At 45.6% G+C, this 15,427-nt stretch overlaps 1 protein-coding gene across 1 annotated transcript in view; it reads right to left on the minus strand.

The window, feature by feature from the left end:
- Window positions 1–15,201, minus strand: part of LOC140843053 (UDP-glucuronosyltransferase 1A1-like) — a 35,523-nt gene extending 20,322 nt beyond the window's left edge. The window contains exon 1 of the mRNA XM_073217958.1: window positions 14,227–15,201. Within this exon, the coding sequence (XP_073074059.1) occupies window positions 14,227–15,087 (861 nt within the window). The 5' untranslated portion in view covers window positions 15,088–15,201. The remainder of the gene's footprint in view (window positions 1–14,226) is intronic.
- Between the last annotated feature and the right edge of the window lie 226 nt (window positions 15,202–15,427).

Here is a 15,427-nt window from a genome sequence, read left to right on the forward strand (position 1 = left end):
CAACATCACCCTAATACCAAAACCAGGCAAAGACCCCACCAAAAAAGAATATTACAGACCAATATCCCTGATGAATGTAGATGCAAAAATACTCAATAAAATTTAGCAAACAGAATTCAACAGAATATCAAAAGGATCATACACCATGACCAAGTGGGGTTCATCCCAGGGATGCAAGGATAGTACAACATTCAAAAATCCATCAACATCATCCACCACATCAACAAAAAGAAAGACAAAAACCACATGATCATCTCCATAGATGCTGAAAATCATTTGACAAAATTCAACATCCATTCATGATAAAAACTCTCAGCAAAATGGGAATAGAGGGCAAGTACCTCAACATAATAAAGGCCATATATGATAAACCCACAGCCAACATTATACTGAACAGCGAGAAGCTGAAATCATTTCCTCTGAGATCGGGATCTAGACAGGGATGCCCACTCTCCCCACTGTTAGTTAACATAGTACTAGAGGTCCTAGCCACAGCAATCAGACAAAACAAGGAAATATAAGGAATCCAGATTGGTAAAGAAGTTAAACTGTCACTATTTGCAGATGATATGATATTGTACATAAAAAACCCTAAAGACTCCACTCCAAAACTACTAGAACTGATATCAGAATACAGCAAAGTTGCAGGATACAAAATTAACACACAGAAATCTGTAGCTTTCCTATACACTAACAATGAACCAATAGAAAGAGAAATCAGGAAAACAATTCCATTCACAACTGCATCAAAAAGAATAAAATACCTTGGAATAAACCTAACCAAAGAAGTGAAAGACCTATACCCTGAAAACTACAAGTCACTCATAAGAGAAATTAAAGGAGATACTAACAAATGGAAACTCATCCCATGCTCATGGCTAGGAAGAATTAATATCGTCAAAATGGCCATCCTGCCCAAAGCAATATACAGATTTGATGCAATCCCTCTCAAATTACCAGCAACATTCTTCAATGAACTGGAGCAAATAATTCACAAATTCATATGGAAACACCAAAGACCCCGAATAGCCAAAGTAATCCTGAGAAAGAAGAATAAAGTAGGGGAGTAGGGGGGATCTCACTCCCAAACTTCAAGCTCTTCTATAAAGCCATAGTAATCAAGACAATTTGGTACTGGCACAAGAACAGAGCTACAGACCAGTGGAACAGATTAGAGACTCCAGAAATTAACCCAAACATATATGGTCAATTAATATTTGATAAAGGACCCATGGACATACAATGGGGAAATGACAGTCTCTTCAACAGATGGTGCTGGCAAAACTGGACAGCTACATGTAGAAGAATGAAACTGGACCATTGTCTAACCCCATACACAAAAGTAAATTCCAAATGGATCAAAGACCTGAATCTAAGTCATGAAACCATAAAACTCTTAGAAAAAAACATAGGTAAAAACCTTTTAGACATAAACAGGAGTGACCTCTTCTTGAACATATCTCCCCGGGCAAGGAAAACAACAGCAAAAATGAACAAGTGGGACTATATTAAGCTGAAAAGCTTCTGTACAGCAAAAGACACCATCAATAGAACAAAAAGGAACCCTACAGTATGGGAGAATATATTTGTAAATGACAGATCCGATAAAGGCCTGACGTCCAAAATATATAAAGAGCTCACACACCTCAACAAACAAAAAACAAATAATCCAATTAAAAAATGGGCAGAGGAACTGAACAGACAGTTCTCCAAAAAAGAAGTACAGATGGCCAACAGACACATGAAAAGATGCTCCACATTGTTAATTATCAGAGAAATGCAAATTAAAACTACAATGAGATATCACCTCACACCAGTAAGGATGGCTGCCATCCAAAAGACAAACAACAACAAATGTTGGCGAGGCTGTGGAGAAAGGGGAACCCTCCTACACTGCTGGTGGGAATGTAAATTAGTTCAGCCATTGTGGAAAGCAATATGGAGGTTCATCAAAATGCTCAAAACAGACCTACCATTTGACCCAGGAATTCCACTCCTAGGAATTTACCCTAAGAATGCAGCAATCAAGTTTGAGAAAGACAGATGCACCCCTATGTTTATCACAGCACTATTTACAATAGTCAAGAATTGGAAGCAACCTAAATGTCCATCGGTAGATGAATGGATAAAGAAGATGTGGTATATATACACAATGGAATACTACTCAGCCATAAGAAGAGGGCAAATCCTACCATTTGCAGCAACATGGATGGAGCTGGAGGGTATTATGTTCAGTGAAATAAGCCAAGTGGAGAAAGAGAAATACCAAATGAATTCACTCATCTGTGGAGTATAAGAACAATGGAAAAACTGAAGGAACAAAACAGCAGCAGAATTACAGAACCTAAGAATGTACTAACAGGTACCAAAGGGAAAGGGACTGGGGAGGATGGGGGGGTAGGGAGGGATAAGGGGAGGGAAGAAGAAAGGGGGTATTAAGATTAGCATGCATGGGGGGAGAAAGGGGAGGGCTGTACAACACAGAGAAGACAAGTAGTTATTCTACAACATTTTGCTATGCTGATGGACAGTGACTGTAAAGGGGTTTATAGGGGGGACCTGGTATAGGGGAGAGCCTAGTAAACATAATATTCTTCATGTAAGTGTAGATTAAAGATTAAAAAACAAAACAAAAAAGAAAGAAAGAAAAGGGGGATTACTCCTTGATAGGATAAAACTAATGGTAAATCAACGATTAATGCATGCTTTAAATATCCTTAATTTTGATCACTTAAAGGGTGTCAGATGATCGGCTATGGAGGTACACTTTTCTGATAATATTCCTTTCTCTTAAAAAAAAAAAAAAGCAGTTCCTGTGTGGTGACCTCCAATGAGTTCTACACAATGGTATAAAGGGCACATCAAAGTGTGGGCAAAGGGTCTGTTTGTGTGGGCAAAGGGTCTGTTTGTGTTTATACAGAAGATCAAAGCCTAATTTGGCTACCCAGAAAATGAACTAAGATACGATATGAAGAAGAACTTCCAACAGCACTCTCTGGAAAACTCATACCAGAAGATGATCATCAAAAAACCTCCACAAAGATCCAGGCGATGCTGCAGTTGTAGCTGCATCCATCCCACCGGTTCCTGGACTTGCCATGGGAATGAAGAAGGAGATATCTAAGCTGGCCTGTGCATACAGTGAAACAAGAAATTTGACTGGATCTATATTGTTGGAACTCAACCAAGAATTAGGAGAAGTGCAAGTTGTAGCGCTCCAAAATCTTACGACTACAGACTATCTACAGTTAAAAGAACATATGGGATGTGAACAGTTCCCAGGAATGGGTTGTTTAAATTTGTCTGATTTCTCTCAGACTGTTTACGTACAGTTGGACAATATCCATTATATCATAGACAAATTTTCACAAATGCCTAGGGTGCCTAACTGGTTTTCTTGGCTTCACTGGAGATGGCTGGTAATTATAGATCTGCTTTGGTTATGTAACTGTATTCCTATTATGTAAATGTGTGTGTGCAATTTAGTTAGTAGTTTAAAACCTATACATGCTTAAGTTACTCTACAAGGAGATATGTCAAAGAAATAATCAATCCTCCCATGTTTTCTCCCATCTGCTACCTCTATGGCTTTTCTTCTTCCTTCCTAATTACAACCCTTAAATAGTATTCATGCCTCATATCAAATTTACCGAGTATCATAATTCCCCCAAGTAGTAAAGAAACCTCAAGACAAATACTGGGCATAGAAGCCACAGGGCATAAATCTGCAAAGAAGTAAAAAGCTAACCTTTTCAAACAATATGGCTTCTCTCTCACTTAACAACTTTACATCTCCCTGTATGGCCCTGGCAGATGACTGGTTAGCCAGAAATGGGTAAGATTCCTCAAGGGAGGAACAACCTAAGACAGGCACAGTCGCAGGGGGGCCATCAGGTGAGAAATTGGGGATCAACAGAGGTGAGGCTAAGAACCTCACCCCCCCTGTTTTGAGAGAAATCTTCTGCATCCGTGGATGTATTATTGCCCATGTCTAGCTTGGATTAACACATAGTCTACAGGCACACACCTGATCAACTACAATTGCTCTCTTGCAACACTAAACTATGTTTTCTACCTTTATCTTGCATCTACCTACCACTTCAGCATTTTATTAAAAATAAAAATAATAATAATAATAAAGGGAGAAATGTGGGATCCACATATAAATCAAGTATAAAAATCAAACAAATATTCATATTTGACCTGATTGTTTATAGTTCATAATGCGTGATCAAAACCAAAAGTTTCTGTGATGACTGCCCTTGTACTGTTCACCATGTAAGAACTTATTCACTATGTAAGAATTTGTTTACCATGTAAGAACTTGTTCGTTATGCTTCCGAAGATTGGAGACTGACGAGAATTAGGCTTGAGATGGATTAATGATTGTGCATTGAGCGTTGACCCCCTCTACAGAATTTTATTGTTGTTAAGAACCATTTGATCAATAAATATGAGAGATGCCCTCTCAAAAAAAAAAGAAAAAAAAAAGAGCACACCAAACCAAGTATAAAGAATGACAAAATCTCAATGTGAAAAAGAGTTTAGTGGAGAATGATAACAGTTCACCTATACTGGATAATACTTGAGAATTTAAGTGTAAATGATGTTCATGTTCTAAAAAAACTGGTATAAGCATATCTAAAGGTCTCCAGATGATATATCTTATCCGGCTCGACACCTTTTAAATAATGATAATAGATAATATTCATTGTGTGTTCATATTGACAATATTGAGGCCAAAGTGATTAGGTTACCTGCCCATTTTGGTCATTTAGTTAGAAAAATGGGAGTGAGGATTTGAACCAATGCAGTTAACTCTACATAATATATTCACATAGAAAAACTTAAAAGAGCAAAAATTCCTCTTTAAATGACTTCCTATTCTTCAATTTTTATAAATCTAATAGAACATATATACTTTACAGGTGAATAAATGTATTGCATAAAGGAAAAAGAAAACTAAGTAGAATTGATTCCTTGTGGCTTTGGCAAAAAGAAATGTGATGTTAGAGTCCTTTGCAGTAATATTCACATTAATAAAAAGAGGTATACAGAAGTAAAACTACAAAAACTATAAAAGATCTAGAGTCACAAAAGTTAGTACTAAGTGAACACAGCATAAATAGGCAAAAAAAGATGGCTAACTCAGTGGATAAAGAAAACAGTTCCCAAAACGCCTATTTCAATTAAACCCAAATATTCAGGGTTAAAAGCTGCCTCTGACGCTATTTCCTCCCATGGAAGTTTACGGTGGGGTTGGGTGGGATTGGTGCTATGATCAGCCCCTTCTAAGGAGCCCGTCACCTTTTAGACTAATTTCATCACTGTTCCACCTTGACTGGGTTTACAGGCTCATAGTGTGATCTCTTCCCTAAGCCCTTCCACTCTCCTTCAATGACTACAGCATCCCAAGGAGAAGAGCCATCTGATACGCAGTCCATCCCTGGGACGTCCCCATATTACACGCCAGACACCAACTCTTGGTCAGGAAACGTCTTGTCAGCGCAGCTCATCTCTGGAAAACTGGACTCAATTATTTCTTTCTCCCATCACAGAGCTCCCATCTTCCCCAGCATGGTCTCCCTTGCAGTTATTTTTTGATTTCTTTTAAACTTCCGCTTCCTTTGGGTGTTTGTGTGTCCGGTGGTCATACCTTAGTCCCTTCCGAGATAGGACCGCTAACTACTATCAGGTCAACAAATGCAATGCGCTAGTTCGTCTATCCTCCTAAACGAACACCCACAAGCAAAACACCCCGCTGGATCAGTTCCCAGTTCAATTTCCCTGCAGCTGCACAGCTGGAGAAGAGTGCACAGCCACGAAAACAGTGCCTTTACAAAAGGGACGATCTTGGTTGAAGAACACCCTTGCTTGTCAGTCCTGCCATTGACCCTCCCTTGTGCCTCTCATTTTGCTTGGTGACCAATGCAGAGCTTTCCTCCACCAGTGGAGGCACTTTAACAACTTCTCAAAGACTGTTAGAAGGATAATAAAAAGTGGCAATCTGTACAAAGATTGGTAGATAAGTAAGCACCTGGAAGAAAGGTTTAAAAAAAATGTGTCCCCCTGGAACACTGATTGGAACTGATACAGACCTGAGATAATGGCTTCCTGTTGGCACAGTTTATGCCCCCAATGAAGGCCATGTTTGGCATGATTGGCCTGGGGTAGTCGAACACAAAGTCTGCTCTGAACAGCCACACCGATGCAGAGCCGAGAACATCCACCAGCGACACCTCTCTTTGAAGAATTTCAGAAGCAAGACTTGAATAAGGACCATAAGAAAATTGGCAAATGTGTATCAGGGCCAGAGGGTAGAGCATGTTCTTTACCCTTTGCAGGAATGTCATGTGGTCTGAATTTTGTGTTAAAAACCTAGGAATATATGAGTAAGGGTTTGGGCACTGTGTACCCTCAAAATCTAATTCACATGGAATGATACGCAAAAAATACACAGCAGGAATTGATAGGTACTCAGCCAGCAATGCCCCACATGGGAACACAGGATCGGTTAAAACCACATCAAAGGAAGTGTCGTTTAGGTGCCTGATCAAGTCCTTGTTATACAGCAGATCCTTACAAGACTTGTAAATAAGTTCACTAAAAGTTTTCATCATTGACATAGATTTCCAAAATGTCTTCAGAAAATGTTGTCTTTCAAAAATCATTTGATGCTGGCTTAAAAAGAGGTCATCAAATTCATCCTGGGTGTATGGGACAGCATAGGTCTTCAGGGTGAAAAAGTCCTCTCCCTTGATATGTACATTCACCTCTGGCGCAAGGACCACTATTTGGTGGCCCCAGGCCTGGAGCGCCTGCACGGCCTTCTTCATGCTGAGCCAGTGGCTGCCCTCCGCGGGGAACACCAGCACCTTCCCGCCCTCGGCCCAGGGCCCAGCGCACAGGAAGAGCAACACCCCCGCCAGCACGGGCCCAGAAACCTGGAGTCCCGCGTTCATCTCGGCGGAAGCCGAAAGCAGCTGACTCTCCCGCTCACGCTGCGCCTCCTACATTTACTTTGTTTGTCTTCATTTTATCTTGGAGCCACTTAGCAGAGTGGCATGTAATTGGAAGGCAGCGTGCCCTCCTTACATTAATCATTACAGAATAAATCTATTGCAGTCTTTCCCCTCTGGCCCTGCCCTTCTGCTTCCACCCAGAGAGAGATCAATCTGCCTTATCTTGGAAAACTCATTTGACTTTGCTGCTCTCTCCGGGAACATTTAGTTCACTCTCTTGTTTTTCATCTAATTCCCAGAACAGTATTGCAGACACCTCTCATTTGATCACCTCCCACTTCTCTCTTAACCATGTTCTAAAAGGGACTGAAAAAATAGGATTTGACCTGTGAGTAGGACAGAAACTGAGCCTTGGGAAAAACATACAGCTACGTGGCTGGGACAGAAAGAGCATCCAGAGCAAGAGAGTGGACAACTTGGTGTTGGAAAGCAGCTAAGGAAACCAGGATCTGGCCTCCCAGCCTACCGAGAATGGTCACACCGAATGCTCCCTGCACAGTGGCAGCTAGGGTCACGTGGGAGGTGCCCTGGCATGTACATATTTGCCCGGGGTGGGTTGGGGAGGGGCATCTGTTCTCAATGTGGATCCCTGATGGAGGTAACCTCCTCTCAAAGGGAAGCCTCAGCATCTCCTGTCACGGGGCCCTGGGCAGGAGTTCTGAGGGGTCACCAAGGCCCTGCTCCCAGCCATAACCTCTCTGCTCTGTGTGACTTAATTATAACTCCAGAACTCTTTACCCCCTTTCATGGGTAAGTAACACGGAGCCCATCCAGAAAATACGTATAACTTTGCTAAGACAGCTTTCTTCAAATAGGGAGGGGGATGCTGGCTCCCTGGTTTTGTTCCTTTCCCATACAAGGACATCTCTTGTGATGTTCAGGGAAGAATCTGCCTCATTGGAGGCAGCTCTCCAGTATGGAAATATGTGGAGGAATCCTGAACTAGAGGCTTGATGAGGACCACACAAAGGTTTGCTGAAAACTCCATGTTGACCTCATAGAACAAAGTGCTGTTATCTAAAGCAAGAACTAGGCCAGACAACCCTTAGCAATAATGCAGTAAGGCCAGAAAGCCCCTCCCCACAGGCCCTGCTCAGCGGGGACAGGAGGCAGACGTCCTCAGGCCTCAGATTGGGCCTTGTCTGAATTTCTTTTCTCCTGTATGCTAATGGTTCCAGTCTGCTGTTGTTTAGGGATTGAGGTACTCATGAACCCAGGCCTTTATTAAATTGGGCAGTTTATGCTCAGGCTTTCCTCCAAGGTCATTTACAGTCCTAACTCCTGATAAGGACGGGCTTCTCCAGAACAAGGAGAGCTATACAATTTATGGGTTCCTTTCAGAGGTTTGGGCCCTGTGCAGTGGCATGGGTGGTGTGCCTATGAGGCTGGCCCTGCTCCAGAAAGCAACTCCACATGTGCTCAGCAAGATGCTGACATCGCCTTGTCCTGGGAACCCCAGGGACGGTGTGGGTGGGCTCCTCGGGCTGTCTTTCTCCCCAAGTGTGCTGTTCTGTATCCACAGCATCCGCCATAGCTACGTCCTGGCCCAGGCCCCCGTGACAGGAGACGCTGAGGCTTCCCTTTGAGAGGAGGTTACCTCCATCAGGGATCCACATTGCGAACAGATGCCCCTCCCAACCCACCCCGGGCAAATATGTGCATGCCAGGGCACCTCGCACGTGACCCTAGCTGCCACTGTGCAGGGAGCATTCGGTGTGACCATTCTCTGTAGGCTGGGAGGCCAGATCCTGGTTTCCTTAGCTGCTTTCCAACACCAAGTTGTCCACTCTCTTGCTCTGGATGCTCTTTCTGTCCCAGCCACGTAGCTGTATGTTTTTCCCAAGGCTCAGTTTCTGTCCTACTCACAGGTCAAATCCTATGTTTTCAGTCCCAAATTCACTCACACAAACAGCCATGCAAAGCGGCTTCAATGTATAGGAGGGAAGCTGCTCGCGTGACGGTGAGTGGGAGGTGACGTTCGTTGCTGCGGAAGATGCTTTTCTTATTGTTAGCAAGGGAAGTGCCCACGTTTCCGGCCACCACCATACCTAGAGGCAGAAGCACCCAGCTCCTGGCTTACTTTCCCTTGGTTTGGTGAAGAACTCGGAAGTCTCTGTCGTACAGCGGCGACTGCAGTGGGCGCCTGTCCGACGGTGTCCCAGGGCACCATCTACAGCGTCCCTCACTGTGAATGTTTGCCGCGTGTTTACAACCCAACCCAACAGAAATACTACAAGCCAGCAGGAAGATGCGGCGTAGCAACGGGGCTGGTCATGGTGGTGGTGCCTTCTCTGCTCTGATTAAAGATACAAATCTAAATGGAATAAATGAAGAGGATGGAAAGATTTAACGTTTCAACGCCCTTGATTTTTGTCCTAAGTTGAACTACAAGTTTAATACAAACCCAAACAAAATCTCACTGGGATTTTTAACAAGACCAAAAAATATTTTCAAATTCACAAGGAAGCATTTCTGGCTTCTGGTAATAAAGGAATAGCTCCCATCAGAGCAATGCTCCCACAACTAAGATTATAAATCCTTGCAAAAGGTTTTTTTAACATGCTGTCCAAAGGCACTACAGAACAATCAAAAGCAGGCAGAAATGGAAGGGGGGAAATGAAAGGTGGATGAAATGGGAGTGCGAGGGTAGCCGAGAGCCAGAGCAGGATTTCCCTTCCCTTCTTAGCACCCTGTCTCAGGCTGCTGCCCTCACCTCTGCACAGGTCCTTCCCATTCACAGGAACACTGTCCACATCCCATTTGTCCCCATTTGCCAGCAAGTGGCCAGCCCCTCAGTCACCCGCAGCCCCAGTGAAGTCACACCACCCTGGGACAACAGGGCTGACAAGCCCCTGTGTTTCCACCCTGCCATTATGAGTGCCCTTGGCAACTGCGCTCTCTATACCGTACAATTGAGCCTAGTACCAGGCACTGGTTACCAAGGTAGGGCAGCAACTGCACATAGAAGTGCAAAGAACATCACTATGCCGGCCACTGGGAATAGAGGTCAAACACCTCTGCCCACTGCATCTTGTTCTCAGAGTCCCCAAGGACACAACCGAGCCCGGCCGAGCACCGGATGGAAGCGTGCCTTAGCCACGGAAGAGACACCGGAAGGTCCGCTCCGATGGAGGGCACTGGACCCCGCCGGCCAGCAGGTCTCTCCTGATCGCTGATGCAGAGCCATTTGCCTCCATGCATCCCTCCTGCACCACAGTAGAAAGACCCCAGCCCGTTCCTCCAGAGGACAGTTATAACAGCCGAGTGGGGAACCGCATGAGGGAGACTACCTTTACCAACAACCATTTTTTATGGCTTTTTCACCTCTTATATCACCCCTCTAAAATTTGTTCCCAAGCGCTTTGTTGTCCCCTGCCAACCCCTGCATAGAGGCATGGAGATGGCAGGAAGCATTCCTAATGGTAAGAGAAAAATATGACTTGGGAGACTTGTACAGTGTGCAAGGGCAGGAAGCAGGAGACTGAAAGGATAGAGGGGTTGTTCCCTTCCTCTAGGGTGGCTGTAACTGTGTCCAGAACTGGGGGACTTAGAACAACAGAAATGTATACATCTCACATTCTGAAGAGCAGAGTCCAAGTCAGGGGTCAGGCGGGCCACACTCCCACTGAACCCCTGAGGGGAGAGTCTTTTTATGCCTTTCCCAGCCCCTGGTGTTGGCTGTTGGTCCCCGGTACTCCTTCAGTCACGTGGCTGTCTTCTCCCTGTGTGACTTCACATTATCTTCCTTCCATGCACAGCTGTCAACGTATCCAAGTTTCCCCTTTTTATAAGGACACAAGTCATATTGGATTGGGCCCAACCTAATGACCTCATTTTAATGTGGTTTTTCTTCTGTAAAGACCTGCTTTGAAATACATCACATCCTGAAGTACTGAGAGTTAAGACTTCAATGCATCTTTTCTGTTAGAGCTCACAATTCAACCCATAACTAGGGAACAGTCAACACGGAGCTTGTATGCCAAACCAGACGCCTGGGGTTCATGCTGAAGGCTGGGGCAGTCACTGAAGAGGTGTTGCATAGCAGCCAGGTTTGTGTTTCTGAAATACATCACTTGCAGAGAAGTAGGGAATGATTTAAGGGGTCCACCTGGACCCAGGGAGTCCTGTTCAGATGCCATTTATACAAGGTGAGAGCTTGAATAAAAAATGCAGCTGTATTGAGGCAGGGCAAACATAAAGGGCAGTTCATCGAAATGTCCACTAGGGGGTGCTCGCAGCAGACAGCCCAAAGGAGGGCCGGAGAACGTAGGGGCGGATCCACACACATTTACTTAAACTCCTGCTTGGCACTGGGCAATCCCTTGCCAGCTCCTAAAGCCAGGGTCAACTGGCATCCAGTGTCCATTTTAATCTGCATGGCATGGGAACTAAGTCCCTACCACCCCAGGATTTGGGGGAACCTCAGAGAATTAGATGGGGTGAGATTATGGTCTAAGAACTTCCCAAAGCAAAGAAAGGAGATTTTCAGGCAGGCTACTAAACAGCACAATTGTTCGGCTACAACCCTATCTGGGTCACCCAGGTGATGGAAACTTGCTAGCCCAGATCAGAGATCTCAGTAGCCCTTCCCTACTTATCTGGAGTAGAGCACAGAGTGTGACACACTCGAAGAAAGGGCAACTTCAAGAAGGAGGCTCACTTAAGGGTTTAGGGTTTGGAGTTTCATAGGGCCTTTTGGATAAGGGTCAGCATAAGGCATGACGTATACAGGTGATTCATAATTCTTTTGAAGTTTTGTCTTAAGAATAGAATTATTCAAGTGACTGTGCTGGTCTGGATCTCATCATTCTTTATCCACGTAAGTTTATTTATACTTTGGTGGTCTATCTGCTGTCTTAGTTATAAAGTTACTTAAGGGGCTGGAAGAACAGCATATAGATTAAATTAAAGAAGAAGCTGGGCCTTTGGCACTAGCTAAGTAGATTTTACAATGGCATGACCCTTGTCCTATTTCCCTGTCCTCCCTCATGGGCTAGGGCCAGGAAGTCCTTGACTGACTTTTATCTGGGGACTATCCTGACATTCCAAGTCACTCCTGGCCTTTGAAACTTAAACTAATTAACCCCTTAACTCTCTGAGTCCTTTTTGGCCCTCTGGTTTTATCTGGTTAACTCTTTAAATCCCTTTTAGTGAGCTCCACTGGCTTTATTCTTCCTCCACCCCACTCATGTCTGCCCTTCTGCCTAACAGGTATCTCTTGGGCTTTGTAGGATTGATCATGGCATCCCTGGCCTCTGTCTTCTCGATGACAATAGTCAGGTGCGTCTACTAGGTGACACAATTAGTCATCCCCTAACTGAGACACCAAAAACATCTCCAGATATTGTCCCCCTGGGGGAAAAATCACCCTGGTTTAAGAACCACCATCTAGATGATTCCAGATCACAAGAGGAGGTAACCTGGAAACAGAAGAGCTAGTTCTGAGGAATGGGGTCTAATTTTCTGAGAAAGCTTTCCCCCAAAGAATGTTTCAACACCACATTGTTTTTATCACCTCCCAAAGAGTTCCAGCCATATTGAGCTGAGGGTCAGAGAAAAGGGGGATAGGAGTCACAGGTTCCCCTGACAGCCCACAAAGCACTTTCATGTGCATTTGATCCTTAAACAACCTTGTGAGGGGGAGGCGGATGTCAGCCCCATCTTCAGATAAGAAGCTGAAGTCAAAGGCTACAAGGCCAGGAGGAGGGTGGTCAGACCAGCCGGCCCATCATCTGGCCTCCTTTCTTCCCTCCCTCAGGCTGTTACTTGTCAGGTCTACATAATTGGAAAAAAGAGTGCCAGACACACCCAGGACCTAGGGTGGGAAAGTGACAGTGGTATGGTTCTTATCCTGCCTCAGCCCCTGGCTACAGCCATTGTCCTAGCTTACTCAGCTTGCCCAGAAACAGCAGCTTGCTTGTTGATGTGAAAGTTGACAACCTCTTGTCCCAGGGCCCTCCATCCTGGTATTGCAGCCTAAACAGCCCTGTCCCATTTGTCTGCCTGTACCGTTTTCAAAGCTCTGTGAACTTGGTCTTATCTGCGTCCTACCACAGCTTCCAGAGTTCCCATTTCACCTGGAGAAACAGCCTGCTTATCTCCGTCACACAGCTGGGTTGGAATCTTAGTCTTGTAACTCTTTCCCTGCTAATGTATGGGGATAAGGGAACAATCCCTGGAGCCAGAGGGAAGGGAAAGCTGGTCCTTCCCCACCCTAGCTCACTCCTCCCAGAGCGGGCTGTGCAGAGAGGATGTGCTGGCCCAGGAGCCTGAGCTCGGGCCAGGACTTGCCTCGAAGGTCTGTGCGTTGCCCACAACAGGGAGAGCAGAACCCGGTCTTCTCAAAGCTGAGCAGGTCTTGGTATTGCAAGTGGAAGAGACTAAGATGTATCACTGAATTCCTTTGTTCTAGGAAAAACACTTCAATAATGGCACTTCTAATAAGGAAATATAAATGTTAAACTCTCTTCTAAAATGGAGATATTTCAAACCTGACTACTCCAGTGGGAAAAAGGTTAAGCCATGGATAGATGGGTCCCAACTAAGAAGCAAAAGGGCAATGCTGAGTGTGTTCCAGCACCCGGCCTGGACTGAAGGCCCCCGGGCAGAGGAAACACAACAAACGGAACTGTTTTGGGGCCAGGTGACCCAGTGCATGGTGGGAGAGGAGGCCCTGTGTGGTTGTTTCTTAGCATCGTTGAAAAATTTGAAAACCACTCTTAGTTCTGGACTATATAAAAGCAGGCCTCTGGATAGATGTGGCCCACCAGCTATCATTTGTTGGCCCCCATTAAGAGCCCAGGAAAAAAGCATGGCACAGAGAGGGGGAAACGGGTTTCAGCCTCAAGTGACCTCTGAGCTCTGTGTTCTCCAGGTCAAGCCTCCACCTGTTTCCTCAACAGGTAAGTGTAGGATTTGAGCCGGGAACGTCTAAGGCTCATTCTGTGATTCTGTGACTGTCCCCAGATACCCTAGCCAAAGATTTATCCTCTTGCTGCTGGGCATGAGCCTGGTGTTCATTCAGAGCCTCAGCCGCAGATTTCTTACCGGCCCCTCTTCTCAGAGCCTGGCCTCCCCTCCTCAGGCAGCCCTCCTAGGCGACAGCCACCTAGAGGGGCCACATGAGGAAGGGGAGGCAAAGCACAGGGGAGCGGTGTCTGCCCGCGAGGAAACGGGTCCATCGGAAAGAAAGAAAACCACCGACCTGAGGCAGGGCTTTCTTGGCCTGGCAGTTGATCCCCCCGATGAAGATCATACCGGGCATGATCGGCCTGGGGTACTCCAGCACGAAGTCATATCTCAACAGCCAGATGGAGCCCTTCCGATACAAGGTGGGCAGGTGCACGTCCCTCTTGAGGACGCCCGATGCAAGGTCCTCATACTTGGAATAGAGGCGGTGAAACAGAGAGGTCTCCAAGTGATTGACGAGGAAGTTGGCCACCCGCTGGGGGAAAGTCATCCGGTCCGAGAACTGAGTGTAGCACCTGGGGATGTAGGACACAGGGTTCGGGCTTCTGCTGATGGCGTGCTCTAGGGAGCACGGGAAGCCCCTGAAGAGGTACACAAGGGGCAGGCCCAGGTACTCGGCCAGAATCACCCCACAGGGTAAGGCGGGGTCTGTGAAAAGGGCGTCAAATTTCCCCTCCCTGAGGAAGGTCAGGGTGTCAGTGTCCTGCAGGAGGCTCTGGCAGTTGACGAAGAGCATGTCAATGACAATCATGTTATTTCTGTACTCCGTCAGGGCGGCATTCAGGAACCACCTCTCAGCAAAGTTCTGATTCCCGAAAGCACGGAAACGGCTCTTCAGCTCTTCCTGGTCGTAGGGCACTGGGTAGATTCTTCTTCTGTAGTGTTTGGATTCTTTCAGAAGCAGATTGACCTCGGGCACCAGCACCAGGATGTCATGTCCCTTCTCACTGAGAGGCTCAATTATGTCCTTCATACTGAGCCAGTGGCTTCCATCCTGTGGCACCACCAGCAGCTTGTCACCCACAATCACCCCCCAAAGCCCTAAAAAGAAAACCACTGCATAAACTCTGCGGAATGCTTGGAGAAGGCAGGCCATTTGGGAGGGAGCCCCGGCAGGAGCGAGATCAAATTGTTCACACTCGCTGGCGTGCAGGCCTCCTGGCTGTTTCTCTGAACTAACAGCGCTCTTCACCGAGCCTGCCTAGCCCTCCTTGCTTTGAATTTTGCCCTTTGATATGAAAAAAACTAAATTAATATTTAACCATTTTTTAAGCACACAGCTAACTGGAACCAACTAGGCCCTCTGTCAGCCTTTGCCTGAGCTTCTGGGTTTATTTCCTCTCCATCCATCTGCCTCTTCTTCTTCAAAAAATTGGTCACAGTTGAGGACAACTCGTACTGGCCCCTGCAGGCACACAGAGCCATCTATCATGGGC

This window comes from Manis javanica, chromosome 12 (assembly GCF_040802235.1).
Source record: "Manis javanica isolate MJ-LG chromosome 12, MJ_LKY, whole genome shotgun sequence".
Classification (NCBI taxonomy): Eukaryota; Metazoa; Chordata; class Mammalia; order Pholidota; family Manidae; genus Manis; species Manis javanica.